Source organism: Montipora foliosa, chromosome 4, assembly GCF_036669935.1.
Source record: "Montipora foliosa isolate CH-2021 chromosome 4, ASM3666993v2, whole genome shotgun sequence".
NCBI classification, from domain to species: Eukaryota; Metazoa; Cnidaria; class Anthozoa; order Scleractinia; family Acroporidae; genus Montipora; species Montipora foliosa.
This window is the reverse complement of record NC_090872.1, coordinates 13,171,427-13,185,596: the sequence shown is the minus strand read 5'-3', so window position 1 is coordinate 13,185,596 and position 14,170 is coordinate 13,171,427. Positions and strand designations below refer to the sequence as shown.

The 14,170-nt window shown below is 39.1% G+C and overlaps 1 protein-coding gene across 15 annotated transcripts in view; it reads right to left on the bottom strand.

Moving 5' to 3' along the window:
* LOC137999913 (protein inturned-like) overlaps positions 1 to 14,170 on the bottom strand; it is a 37,476-nt gene that overhangs the window by 6,233 nt on the left and 17,073 nt on the right. For 10 of the 15 annotated variants that reach the window (XM_068845887.1, XM_068845885.1, XM_068845888.1 and 7 more), the window contains 14 exons: positions 12,550 to 12,674; positions 8,970 to 9,499; positions 8,088 to 8,173; positions 7,587 to 7,793; positions 6,723 to 6,838; positions 6,360 to 6,449; positions 5,946 to 6,023; positions 5,167 to 5,335; positions 2,994 to 3,047; positions 2,692 to 2,754; positions 2,449 to 2,574; positions 2,000 to 2,104; positions 731 to 780; positions 1 to 29 (listed from right to left, as the gene is read on the bottom strand). The exon at positions 1 to 29 is cut by the window's left edge and continues 73 nt beyond it. In XM_068845887.1, coding sequence (XP_068701988.1) covers positions 1 to 29; positions 731 to 780; positions 2,000 to 2,104; positions 2,449 to 2,574; positions 2,692 to 2,754; positions 2,994 to 3,047; positions 5,167 to 5,335; positions 5,946 to 6,023; positions 6,360 to 6,449; positions 6,723 to 6,838; positions 7,587 to 7,793; positions 8,088 to 8,173; positions 8,970 to 9,499; positions 12,550 to 12,656 — 1,810 coding nt within the window. In that variant the 5' untranslated portion in view covers positions 12,657 to 12,674. Of the gene's footprint in view, positions 30 to 730; positions 781 to 1,999; positions 2,105 to 2,448; positions 2,575 to 2,691; positions 2,755 to 2,993; positions 3,048 to 5,166; positions 5,336 to 5,945; positions 6,024 to 6,359; positions 6,450 to 6,722; positions 6,839 to 7,586; positions 7,794 to 8,087; positions 8,174 to 8,969; positions 9,500 to 10,088; positions 10,512 to 12,549; positions 12,675 to 14,170 lie in introns of those variants that run through there. The other 5 variants (XM_068845896.1, XM_068845898.1, XM_068845884.1 and 2 more) reach the window with 5 other exon arrangements.

Sequence of the window (14,170 nt, the reverse complement as noted above, 5' to 3'; positions counted from 1 at the left end):
AAGCATTCGGAGGAGGGTGGCCTTCGGCCCTAAAACAAGGAGGAAAAAACTTAGGAAAGAAAAAATTCATCGACCCAAAATAGTCGTACCGCAGCTGCGTCATTCGCTTCTTTAGCTGTCCCTTGGTAAGAAATTTATTTTAGCAACCAATCGTGTTCTATAGAATCCCCAACCAAAGGACTATGTTTCTAAAGTTTAAACAGATTGAACGGTTACAAGTTGAGTTTTCGTTCTGACCAATCACAAAAGTCCACCTAAAAATGGGCGGGAAAACGCGGATGTGCATGTCTAATGATTTCCAGGTTCTGATTTGTTTATGCTAACTTTTTTTTCGCCAATTGCTTGTCGTCAAAACACCGAACTAACGCAGTTGCAAAATGAATTTCCACATTGAAATGAAACCAACTGGCTTGCACAGCAGATGTTACTGGGAGGCGTAAGCAAGAGCGCGAAGCGCGGATACTTTTTCCTTCACTCGCGTGTCTCAAGCCTCGCACTCGCGTCCCAAAACTCGACTGAACGCCCCCGATAACACATTAAACGGGAGCTAGAAACCAGCTATCTCAGGTGCCGTGCAGGCACAAATAATTGTGGACAGTCACACGTTCACTACCTCATTGTTCTCGGAATTTGCTCAAACGTTAGACCATGATCACAAAGAATGTTGATGAAATTGTCTCAGAAAAGAACATCTGAAATTTTGACTCAAGAGTGTCCAATGTTCACTTACTTCTTGGAAATGCCTCCAGCTTCAAGCAGTACACACATGAGCCAATGTTTCTAAAATCAGCAAAAGTAGAGAATCAGAAAAAAAGTGAAAGGGAGAAAGAACACCAAGGTTGTGCAACTCTTACTACTGACTGTCGGCACGACGTTACCGAGCCTCAGGGAGCGAAACTCATCTTCAGAGTCAAATGACAGATTTCATTCATAAGACAAAAGTTATAAGTAAAAAATGATAAGTCATAAGTCAAAAGTCAAAAGTCATCTCCAGTACTAGGCTACGCCTGTCTCTCTTTGAATAGTAAGTGCTGCGTTATTTACAACTAGCATGGGTTGTGACAGGGCGCTTTAGGTTAGTCTTTCTCCTCAGTTATTTAAAACCTTGAGGGTTTCTAGTAACTGAGTTATCTAACTGAACCACTTTGCATTGAAACACCACACCAAGTTACATGTATTCCTCGGCAGAGAGGTTAGCTTGGTTGGTAGAGATGACTTGAAATTAACTGTGTGCGATGTTGAGGATTCACTGCACCAACATAAGATCTTTGTATAATGACAACTGCAAATGATTAGTCTAGACACTTTGGTCCTCTTAAAATTTGCGCTTCATCCCACATAACATATCTTCACAAACATACTTATTGCAACGTTAAGGAACCCACACGCTGTTCGCAAAGATAAGGGGACCAAATCACCAGTGTTGTGGTCTGTCTTTTTTCACTGTTGCAAGGCGCAATGAATTTTGTCACGAGTGTGACAGCGGGCAGAAGAGTTACATTAATGTTAGTCTACTAAATATTCTGCATGTAAATTTCAGAATGAGAATTTAGTTTACCATTACAAAATTCTAAATAACCTACAATATTACAAATTCATTTCACAAGTTGCAAGCCAGCCACAGGAAATACATATTAGCCACTATCAAAAATACCATAATACTCTTTGTTTGTCCCTCCAAAGGTTTGCATAAGCATTACAAGTTTCTTGTAATGCTTATGTCCTTAGGACCATTGTAATAAATACAATGCTTATGCAAAATTTTGGAGGGACAAGCAAAGAGTATTATGGTATTTTTGATAGTGGCTAATAGATGTCTATCTCATATTGCTTCTAGATATTACACACTGAAAACCATAGAAATTCCATTACCATTATTATAAATGAACATACATGCTTTGAAACTGATAGGTTGCAATATAACAAACGCATATCTCAGAAGACCTCTTTTATGAAGTTTCCTTGTGCGGAACACTCTAAATGCATCTGTATATCTCACCCTGCCAACAATGAGAAGAAAATATCTCCCAGCTGGTTCGCGATATTCATCATGCTTGTCTGTCTTGCTCTCTGATATGCCCTCTCGTTTTCTTGTTGGGAAAACCTGTCAGGAATCAAGGAGCAATGAGAAAAGTAGGAATTGCTAGAAGAAGAGAATGTTGAGGTGGGCTGGTAGGGAGTAAAGCATTAAATACTGAAAGTGGAGATTTCAAGGAACTTAGGAACTCAATCAACATTGGGGACTTAAAAATCAAACAATTGCATCTACTAAGCAAAACAACTGGCATCTACAACGTCAGTCCACAACAGAAAACTTTTTTTTTTTTGGAGGGGGGGGGGGGAGAAAGCTTGGCAAATTGTGGGGGGGGGGGAGGGGGTTGGTGAATGATTAGCACTGCACATGTACAAAGTCAAAGTGTCATTCCACAAAATGCACCCAACACTAACCTCTCTCCAGATGACTAACTGACCAATCCTCTGTTCTGCACTCATGGCCAATAAACAGTGATATTTACAATATAATACGATATCTTCTAAATCTTCTCTTGGTAAGTGATTTGATACTAAATATCCCTGCAATTAATGAATCAGGGAAAAAAACACCAAGGTCAGTTGTCAATTGAAAAAACCAGTATAATTTGGAAGTACACTTTAAAATTAAAGTCTTAAAATTAATGCTGTCCTTCTTACCTTATAAAAAATACTGGAGCCTAATATTGTATATAATCTTCTAATTTGAAAATAATCATCTGCCTGCAAAGGTTGAAGGAGAGACATATTTGAAGAAACAGTAACAATTGTTTAAACAAAGGAGTACATGCAAATTTATAATCTTCAGAAAAAATCAACATTGATACTACAATGTATCATACTTTCCTTACTTTGTGACAGCAATGCAATGTTCTTAATAAAAGAGTATGGACAACAATGAGACCTGAGAGCATCATAAACGATTAATATTCATCCAAGAAACCTCAAACAAAGTTACTCACAAATTCTCCATAATCAGCTGCCTCCAATTCATTGAGACAACAGTGAACACTGACCTGTGAAAAGATTACAATTTAAACGAAAAGCACATGCCCATGCTAGACACATCACACAATATCGTTTACTTTTTTTTAACCCCTGCTCAAACCATTTCCTATTGACAAGTAAAATTGTCTGGCATTAAAGTGAAATCTGTAAGTGTCTCTCATGGGAGGGAAGAAGTCAACAGTCATTCCATGAATACTGAGATCAATACATGTATTATCTCAAGGTGGCACTTGAATAGCTGCTGAAAGGTAATTTGACAGTACAGAAAATGTACAAAAAATTAGGAAGTGCCTAAGTGACCAGTAGCAGGTCAAGGTTTTCAAATCACTACATGACAGGCATGTTTAAAAAAACCTGTTCGAAACAGGGCTGACAAACAGTATTTAAGTACAAGCACTTATTTTAAAATGGTTAGCATTCAGTCATTGTGGCATGAAGTACCTGTATCACTTAAACACATTGAAAATTTAAAGCCAGTAGCTTGAGTTGTTTGTTGAGTTGTAATTAGAGTGAATGATTATGGAGAGATTTGATTAGTCTTAGAGTGCCGAGTGGTCACAGATATGGATTTCATAGATTAACAGCTGTAAACAACAACTTCTTTAGCGGTCTAAACAAAGATAGCATTGAATACATTCAATCTTTAACAAAGATCAACATGAAATTGAGAAATTATTGGACTCCCAGATATGGAGTATTTTCAAAATACTGTCCGGCTGCTGGACATCTAAACATGTCCAAAAAAATAAACCAACAAACAAAACCAAAACAATATTGTGCAACATGCTGTACATTTTGGTACACTTATTCATGCCCTCTGCTAAAACAGCAACCTAGTAAGCTAGTAACCCAGCTTACTAACTACATTAATTCCTGGACAGTTACTACCACTCATGTCCAGCTTTAAAGAGACTTCGAGATTGTTCACAGTGTCCCCTTTGTTCACTTCATGGCCATATCACAAGCCTCTGCTAACTGCTGTACAAACTTGGGAGAGCATAATTATATTTTTCCGTGATTTCCAGACCCCCTTCTTCATACTACATGCTCTGCAGAAAGCCCTTCTCTATGTTTACTTCATTAAAATGTACTGTATAAGTAGCAGTTTTCTGCAGATGAAGTTAAACTCAGGCTTTGAAATGCCATGGAAATTTACAAAGGCCTGAACAAGTCTCTCCCTCAATTGAAGGATTATCCTTCATTGTCACTTTCTTCCAAATGAAGTATTATCGTTCATTTTGGACACTGAAAGCTTGATAGGGATCATGGGAAATGAACATATTTCTTTTAAAAGCAGAACCCTAATGTCTTGACTCGCAGGACTCGAACCTGGGAACGTGTAATTAATAACCCCTTCACTTAACCACTAGACTACCACATCACTAACTGCGAGGATGTCAGTTTTAATTAATGTCAATAATTTTTTCTTCCAACAGTGCCGCTGTAAACGTGTATTAACACCCGCTAAGAAGCAAGCTTACACAGTGAAAAATGCCGGTTACCAAACTTCAAGAGAAAGCTAACCATTTTAAAATCAAGCTTTAGACTTAACCATTACTCAGCAATGATTTTATATATATACTAATTAGTTTTGGTAAATAATCGGCACATTTTCTAGTCAGTTGACCTTTAGTGGTTAGGTGGATAAAACAGTTCCTTCGAAGTGGGTGCTCCGGGTTCAAATCCCGTCCAGGGGCTGCTTTTACTTTTTTCTTTTTATTTGCTACCACAAGTCCTGGGACAGAGTGGTCAAAATGGAGGATAATACTTCATTTAAGGCAAAGTGACAATAAAGGATAATCCTTCATTTGAGGAAGAGATCGTGTTGGCCTGAAAGAGTGAACTAAATGAAAACGCATTAAGAGACTATAAATTACACAAATTCTCAAAAACGAATGATATAACACTTATTAAAAGTGTTCCAAAAGTGGAATCCCCCTTAAATGTCTGCTTTCCATCTCCAACAGATCTCTACTAATAGTCTCTTTCCATTTCATTCCCTTCCATGGCCCAAGCCCAAATCAAAGCTCATTACAAGTTTTCTCACAATTTCACTCATCCGCCATAATTCAAACGGATTGCAACAAATCATGTAAATCAAATGATTCTAATCGTTCATTCCCTAACCTCTACACTTAGTGGAAGATTCAGCCACTGGATTCCAGGAACTACATCAGCCAGCTTGTTAACAAAGTTTTCTTTATCATCTTCACTTGATGGCTTGGCGAGGATTTTACCAAACAGTAACGAAAAGAGATGGTCCAGACGTGCTTTGTTTAAGTTGTCACTGAAAGCTCTGTACAAAGCAAAATTAAAGTGTCAACAGATCTAACTAAAGGTAAAATGAAAATTAACACGACATAAACACACACTGGTAAACACGAGGGAGGTTCCTGAGACACGTGGATCATGGACATAATAGAAAGGCCTGTGAAAATCTGTGCATTACAAAAATCCTTAGGAGAAACCCGAAGCTGCTGCTTAAGAAAATTGTCCGGGAGCCCTTCAGGCTTCCAATATTAAAAGATAGTAGCCAGAGTCATTTTTCCCAGAGCCCAGAATCAATTAATTCCAGGTGGGATCATATTTACAAGAAAGTGAGGATGAATCAAGTAAGGTGCCCGTTTGGGCTACTTGTTCAGAAACTTGGTTGCCTGCGCTCGCAAATAAGGCGCCCCAGGCTACCATTAGGCAGCAACCTCGAAACCTGTTCACAACAGTCCACAAGTAGCTGTTTGATTTTCTTGCTTGAAGATGACAATTTTTTTATTGCCACCGATGAATCTTTTATGAGCTCTGATTGTTGATTGACTTGTGGGGTTATCAATCAGTCTTGAATGAATTCATACAAAAGTAGGAAGTGCAAAAAGTCTTTCTCGTGTTTATCTAGGATCTGAAGGTCATACCTTTGCATGGAGCCATAAGTCAGAGAAACAATTTGAGTTATGTCAGCAGTTATCTTCTGGAGGTGAACAAGAGGTATTCTGAAACAATAAATTATTAATGATCATGAAATTGGAAAACCCCTTGGTAACCTACGCAAAAGGGGAAACCATTTTGTTTTCTCCATTTCCTCAGAGGTGAATAGTACTAGTCTTGCCATTCACCTCCAAGCTAGCCAATAAGAATACATCGAAAGCACTAATCACTTCTGCGGTACAATGGAGGATGCTTGTAAAGTACTGCCTTTGTAATTTTATCAGAAATGGTTAGTTAGACTTTCAACTCTTTTTGGATAAGGACTACTCCAAAAAAAGAAATATTTGTTATCACCTCAAACTCAATCCTACATGGTATTAATAGCAAAATGAGTTACATACCTTTCTGCCGGCATGGCAATGACCAACACATCCCTGTTAAGTTTGGAATACACAACATGAACAAGCTTCTTGTCAAGGACAAGTGTGGAACTAAAACAGTTTAGAAAAAAAATCATGTAATTGCATGTAATTCATAATGCCATGAATTGAAAAAGTGGTACTAGAGTTAACATGCAACCCAATTACTGATTTATTTTGCCATTTTCTTACTTAAGACAAATTTCAATCACTGCTCTTTCATTTCTTTTTCACTGCTGTCAGTAACTGTACCTGAACAGGTTAATAAATTGTAAACTGGGTTTTTGATGTATACGTATAATCCACAAAATGTTACAGCACATGTATGTAAAGTGTATTTCATACCTGTTAGCAGAACTACCAGTCACAGATGACATGAGGTCACTCAAGGTCAGAAACATACCCCTCAGAGAAACCAACTTAGATGCTGCCTCGGATTTTGGATACTGGTAAAGGATGTCCTACAAACAATTTAATACTAACATAAAGGCCACATTTGCGCAAACTGAACTGGAAGTTTTTCTACTTTTTGATTTTTAATACTATTATTATTATGAAAATTTGTATGCTAATTGACAATTTTTGTGCTATGAAACTACCCAGGAAAATGTAGAGCAGATCACATAATACATTATAACTTTGACAATACAGGGTTTATTAATTAATGAGAGAAAACAAACACAATAGTTTTTTTTTTTATCCATTAAGAGCCTTCAGAATACTTATAAAAGAGAAGGCTACACATCTGGCGTTAAACAGAGTAACATCGTCTGGTGTTAGACAGAGTAAAATCTCACTCCCAGGCGTCTATGGGTTAGAGACTCTTGAGTACTGTTCCAAAGTAAGGAAAGCCACATCCTACCAGGAAATAGGGTATCTTATCTCAATTTACACTATCTCACAAAATATGTTGCACTCTCTAGTCTTCTCGGATATTAAAGGATGACAAACTGCAGGCTCCATTTCACAACCCTTCACAATGTTCGTAACCCTGTGGACGTAAAAGAACCCAAGCGCTCTTGTTCATAAAGAGCAGGGCAAAAAGTTTCAGTTGTCGTGGTCTGTCTGTATATAGTCTACTCTCTGTTATGCCAACTGACCCTTGGAGGTCAACGTGTGTTTGGGAGGTTTGTGTCCTAGTGTTGACTCTTCATGGGCTTTGTCCCTAAATGCATCATTCTATAGAAGAAATGAAATGTGCATTTTAACCTGATCTGGTTGATTGTCCTCCTCGCTAGAAGTTATAGTTAGGTACAAAGCAACGTGGGGTACATTCTTTAAATCAGGTTTGGACAGGACTGGTAAATCACCACTTATTAACTTTATGAGGTGGCTGTCATTCTTGGGTGGCACACGGTGATGAATGATTGGAGATGATAGCTTGGACTGTATAACTCTTTCAATTGCAAGTGTAATCTGCAAGTAAAATTGTTCAGTTGTGTTTTAAGTTTCATCACCTTATTGCAAATAATATTAATTTTAACAATGCTCGACAAGGGTTAGTCACAAACATGTCTATTGTTTTAATAAGAAAGTTAATAAAAATAAATTTCAATAAAGGTGGACAATCCTGATAATAATATTTATAATAATAATGATAATTACACACTGCACATAATAATAATAATAATAATAATAATAATAATAATAATCTTTAACTTTCACTCCTTTAACAGGGAAATGTTTAAATTAAACAAGGTGAAGACGTACCTCCATTCGCCCAGTAATGGCAGCAAGTATAGTGTGAACATTGCTGGAATTCAGATCAAGTTTATTTAAAGACAGAAGTACATCGCCTGTAATAATAAATTAAAAAATAAGAAAGTGATAAGGGAAACGTTTGTGGTATTTCCAATTCTATCAATTTCCAAACATTAAACTGTTTACTTGTCTTGTATCCTGGCAAGCCAAAAATCTGTATACGAACAGATGATGTTACACTTGTAACGTCTACAAAAACTGTGAGTAGCTGTCCACAAAATGCTTAAAATGTATGTTTTAAGGCACCTCTTGAAACTTTCGGTAGAATTTGACTTGTGTAAGGAATTGGTAGAAATTATTCCATAACCTTGGGCCGCATACACGTGTACACTAAATGCCAACAAAAAATGTGGGACAGGAATGCAGCGACAATGAACATGGAGAGACAGGAATGTGACAATGTTAAACTCGAGAATCCAGGGACAAGGAACATACTTTTAAAGAATACCACACAAGGGGTTCTATAAAAGAAGCAAGTCCAAAATGACTGGTTATGAACCCCCTCCATAAAAGTCCCGTATCCATGTGTACCTGCGTCCCAAAGTTCTTGTCCCACTTTTGGGCACAGCGAAATCCAACCCTGATTTCAAAATTTTCTTTCAGGTGAAAACACTACAGCAGTGAGTATCTGCAGAGAACATAATTAGAGCTCTTGCACTTGTTTAATGATCATTCCTTAAATTGCCAAATTTTTTAAATCAGTGTCCACTTCCTCATTTTCGAAATACATCTCCCTGCACTCTCCAGAGGAATGATATTGGGCCCTTGAGTGCATATTACAGCCTCTTAAGATTGCATGACTAAAATTAATTATACAAGACAAGTGCATACCAATTCTAAGTTCTCCACTGCGCAATGCAGGACCGTCAGGAACAAATCCCTTGATAAATAATCTTGATCCAGAGTAGCTGTCATTTTGGGATAATTTCCCAGCCTTGTCTCTTCCAGGAATGATCCCAAGCAGAGTTTCAAGCCCATTCTTTGATCCCGCTTGAACTTTTGGAGGTACAACAATAAGTTGAACATCTCTCTTGAAAAAACTCCCGGTCAATTTGTTGACATTGTTAAGACCTTCCACCGTCTCTTCAGAACTCGAATGTTTCGAGATGTTTTCGTTGTTGACTTTGTCGTCGGCTTTGTCGCGTTTTGACAATCCAGGTATAATTTTCTTAACCGAGGTAAGATTTCGAAGACCGTGCTTGCTCTTGTCCTTGTCTCTGTCATCTTGGCCTTTCCGAGATATATCTAACTCTTCCATCGATTCCTGCAGCTCATTTGAAGATGGTTCATCAAATGGTTCGATGTAAAAAACATCACCTTTTTCCTTTATGTGTCCTGCCCATGGGGGTTCCTCGTATCTACTAACGATATTTGAAATGCATGATGAGAGAAATGGACTTGGAATCTACATAAATTATATACGCTATTATACGCGATAGAGACACTTCAAAGCGATCGTTATCAAATTCACTAGAGCCTAAAAAGACGTGATAAATTTCTTGTATGGGCCGGGAAAATTTACACAAGACACGACAAAGTAAAGTCTACAGTTTATCATCGAATTTACCTAAAGGCATACCATTTGACCTATCGGCGATTAGGAGCTTAAATCGAAAAATAATAATGATAGGTCTTTAATAATGTCTTCAACAACGATAATGTCACGTCCACAAATTATAAAGAAATCAACCATCGTCCCAATACGCAAACCGGGGCGGTACTCGTAAATTCAATTTTAAAACTTCAAGCTTACATAATTGACAGCAAAGTTTTGTTTTTGTTTTCTAAATAATTCATTGTTAACTTTTACAAAGCTAAAATAGCAAACTGTAAATTCATTTAACGCTCGTTGCTTAGAATTTCTTAATTGACTACAAAAATGGAGATCAGATTATTAAAAGCAATTAGTTTGCAGGCCTGCACGTACACAAAATTTTCAACGATGCTTACAAGGGTTCAGCGCGAAAATGAAGCTCTTGCCTTGAGCAGTGCTCGCATTCTTCTTCTGAGGACTCATCCTCATATGGCGAATAATTATAATATTGGCCACCATACATATTTCAACCACAATCTCCAAATTCACTCATGTTTCGTCTCGTGAAACAAAATCGTCCGCCATGTTCCCCAAACGAAAACTATCGACCGCCTGCCGAGAATTCACCGAGGTATTCCGCTGGACGACGAAAATATAAACAAAAGTTCTTTATGCCTTTCGATAAACTTGATCAATGTTTTTTGGTTAAATAGAGGAGCAAATTCGTGACACACACTGTATTCTTCCAAATAAAGAGGAAGTTGTTTCTGCCCCGAGCAATAGTTATTCTAGGGTGACTAAATACCATTTTGACCATTTACATAACATCGAAAAACTTCGTACTTTCTAATGAACGGAAACGACAACAGAATGTATTCATTTCTCGCGATTACGAATTGTTTTCAATCATTGTCATTTCCTGTAGATGCATGTCTGTCAATCTGATCTTAATTCCTCCATTCTTCCCATAGAATTTTTCAATCTCTTGACAGAAGGCTCTCAACTATCCGCTAAATCTCTACCGCTATTCATAGAAGGTCAGAAGAAAATTATACACCTCAGCTCAGTTCATTGGTCAACTACATGCTTGCAATTTCATGCACAGGAAACATCATTTTTCCATTGCTTCTAGAAAAGAGTTTTCTTAGTTTACTCTGTACATGGGCTTAATTGCGTCCCACAGGTTACACAAGAAAAAGTCCGCAAGCGTGAAATCTTACTGAGGAGTTATGAATACTTTAGTCAAAAGTTTTCTGAAAGGTTTCCCTTGTAGCAGCATCCTAATCATTCAGGTGGTGCGTTTTAATAATAATATGTGATCTGCTAATCGCCCTTTCTCGGAGACTCAGGGGCACCCAACGACCAATTTGTTGTAAAATGTATTATTATACCCCAGTTAATGAAAATAAATGCTATTAAGGCATTTTCAGGTGTTTTTCAGTGTTGCTGGGAAAACATTATCTGTTCCTTTTTCCCAGCAAGACACACAAGAAATTTCCCAGCCAGCTAGATAAAATTGGTTGGTTTCCCAGCCAGCTGATCAAATTTATTTCCCAGCCAGGAATTCCGCGCACTTTCAAATCCCTCGATCCAAAACGACCGAACAAAAGCGACAAAACCGGGACAAAACAGGTTTTTTCCGCAAGCGCAATCACTCTGACCAGCCGTCGAATGTTTGGGGTTCTTTTTTTTTTTTTTTTTTTTTTTTAGTCGTCCTCAGTCTTCAGAGTTTCTACAGCCAGCTCGGGTTGAAATGCTAGAGAAAGTCAGTAATTCCCAGGCAAAACCTCGATCAATAACAAAATCTCCCAGCCAGCTCATCGAAACACCTGTATTTTTGCCAGCCAGCAAGATTCCTCTGGGGAACAGATAATGTGAGGAACAGATTCGTTGGGTGCCCCTGGAGACTGAATTACTAAGGGCGCAGCTCAACGAGGTCGGGCCGAAGGAGCTGTGCTGCCGGCTAGGCTAGGCGAGGCGCTCGGCCCCTGAACACGACCACAGCCTGATAGAATAGGCCGGGAGTACAAGGAAGGGTTACGTTTTTGCAGCGTCAGTGTCAGTGTCCGTGTCAGTGTCAGTGTCAGCGTCAGCGTCAGTGTCCGTGTCCGTGTCCGTGTCCGTGTCCGTGTCCGTGTCCGTGTCAGTGTCCGTGCCAGCGTCAGCGTCAGCGTCAGTGTCAGTGTCAGCGTCAGTGTCAGCGTCAGTGTCAGTGTCAGTGTCAGTGTCAGTGCCAGCGGCAGCGTCAGCGTCAGCGTCAGCGTCAGCGTCAGCGTCAGTGTCCGTGTCAGTGTCAGTGTCAGTGTCCGTGTCCGTGTCAGCGTCCGTGTCCGTGTCCGTGTCAGTGTCCGTGTCAGTGTCAGCGTCAGCGTCAGTGTCCGTGTCCGTGTCAGTGTCAGTGTCAGTGTCAGTGTCAGCGTCAGTGTCAGTGTCAGTGTCAGCGTCCGTGCCATTGTCCATCGTTATTGTGAATGTGTCAGTATGAAGTATAGGTATCAGTGTCATTGTCATGGCTATCGCCATTATCCAATGTCCATTGCCATTGCTTTTACAATTGTGATTGCCACTACCAATGCCGTGATCATTGACATCGTCAATTTAAATGCCGTTTTCATTTTCCATGTCATTGTCCATTGCCATGATCATTTGACATCACCATTGCCATTGTCGCTACCATTGTCATTGTTAAGGTCATTGCCAGTATTAGCAGCGTCATGGTCAGTGTCCCTTGTCTTTGCCATCTTCATGGCCATTGTCGATGTCATGGCTCCGTCAAATGTCATCAATATCGTGCGATCACCATCATCGCTATCATCATCATCATCACGTTGTCATGGTGATCAGCAGGCTCATTGTCAAAGATTACAAGGACGTTACCTTAGTTTCTGGGTTGCCTGTTTGGATTTCTTCCGTTTCCTTCGTCTCTTCTGTGGAGGCCATCTTGACAGCGTAGACGGTTTTGGATTGATCAATTCAGGATGCATTCGCTTTTAACTGATTATCTACAAAGAGGCAATATGAAGGATCCATTTAGTTAGCCGTTTTGGGTTCATGTTCACTAGTTTTGGGAAACATGGGCATAGCCTTGAACCCCTTCCCAACCATTCTAAGCTCATTGCATCGATTTCGCGCAATTGTATCTTCAAGTGCTAAAAATAGGCACACGATATGTGCATGGGTCAAGGCGGAACATTTTTTGACTTTTATGTGCTATAATCATAGTTGATATTTAGGATAACGTGATGTTATAAGAAGGTCCAATGTAGGTAAGTTAAGGGGGAAGGGAGTAAAAGATGGATGCGGGCCGCGATACTAACTATGCTTGCGCTTATCGTGCAAGTGGGAACCGGGCTTTATGGTTCCCGCAAGTCCACTTAGTTTCCAAAACGGAAGATCGCGTCCGAATCGGAAATTCCGATTTCTACTCGGTTTCTGATTGCTTATCGGTGTCCCGATTACTACGCAACCGTATAGAGTTTGTGTGATCATTGACAATCATTTGTGCGTGCTCTGTTTCAAGTTAAGACTTAACGATTACAGATCCCGAATACTCTTTCACCTGGTTATATTCTGAGCTTACAAACTTGGGTGCGCTCAAAGTGATGCATTTTCATCAATTAAGGACGGTGCCTACTAATTCAAAGGTATTTTTACCCTGGTTTATGATTATGCGGGAAATGTAGTTCTTAACAAGTGTTATTGGAATCAGAAAAAAAGAAAATTGGGGGTAACCACGCATTTTTCAAGGATAATTCATGAACAATATTTGTAAAAGCTTTCACCCCCAATTTTCCTCTAGGATACCAATAGTACTTACAAAGATCTATTTTCTCTGCATAATTTCAAACCGCACAAAAATATCCCTGTATTAGTATGCATCACCGATAGGAAATCCGAGTATCTCGAGATGCGCTGAACGTATGCGCAATAACAATAGTAAGCACCGTCCGTAAGAGGAAACTGCCCGAGATCAAACTACAAGTTGTGCCATATCGCGCGAAGACATGATCAGTTACATTAGCTCGTAAGGTTCAAGTATGACAGGGATCACCCTGTCTCATTTATCAAAACTTAACTAGTTTCAGCTCGATTTTGATACCAGTGACAAATATGAACTGATGTTTCTATTTGAGGGAAACTGGATCTGCGAAAGTCAACTCCTTAACACTTATCTTGCCATACACAAAGGGAGCATAGCACTGAGTTTCTCTGCTTCCCTCTCATTTCCATTTCCTTTTTATCTATGGCCGAAGAGATTCCAGAGGTTATATGATTGAATTATTAATCCTTGAGGTCCCATTCCAAATTAATCATATGATAAAAAAAGAAAATTGAAGGCTCCATTAAGTTTTTTGAAAACGCCAATCAGTCCAAAATGCGGCACCAATCCTGCACGCTAATGACATACGACGTAGAGGGACACTTGATATCGCATCAGTGGGAATGACCACACCTTTTTCCGATTATAATTAAAACTGTGTGCGAATAAAGCAGTGAC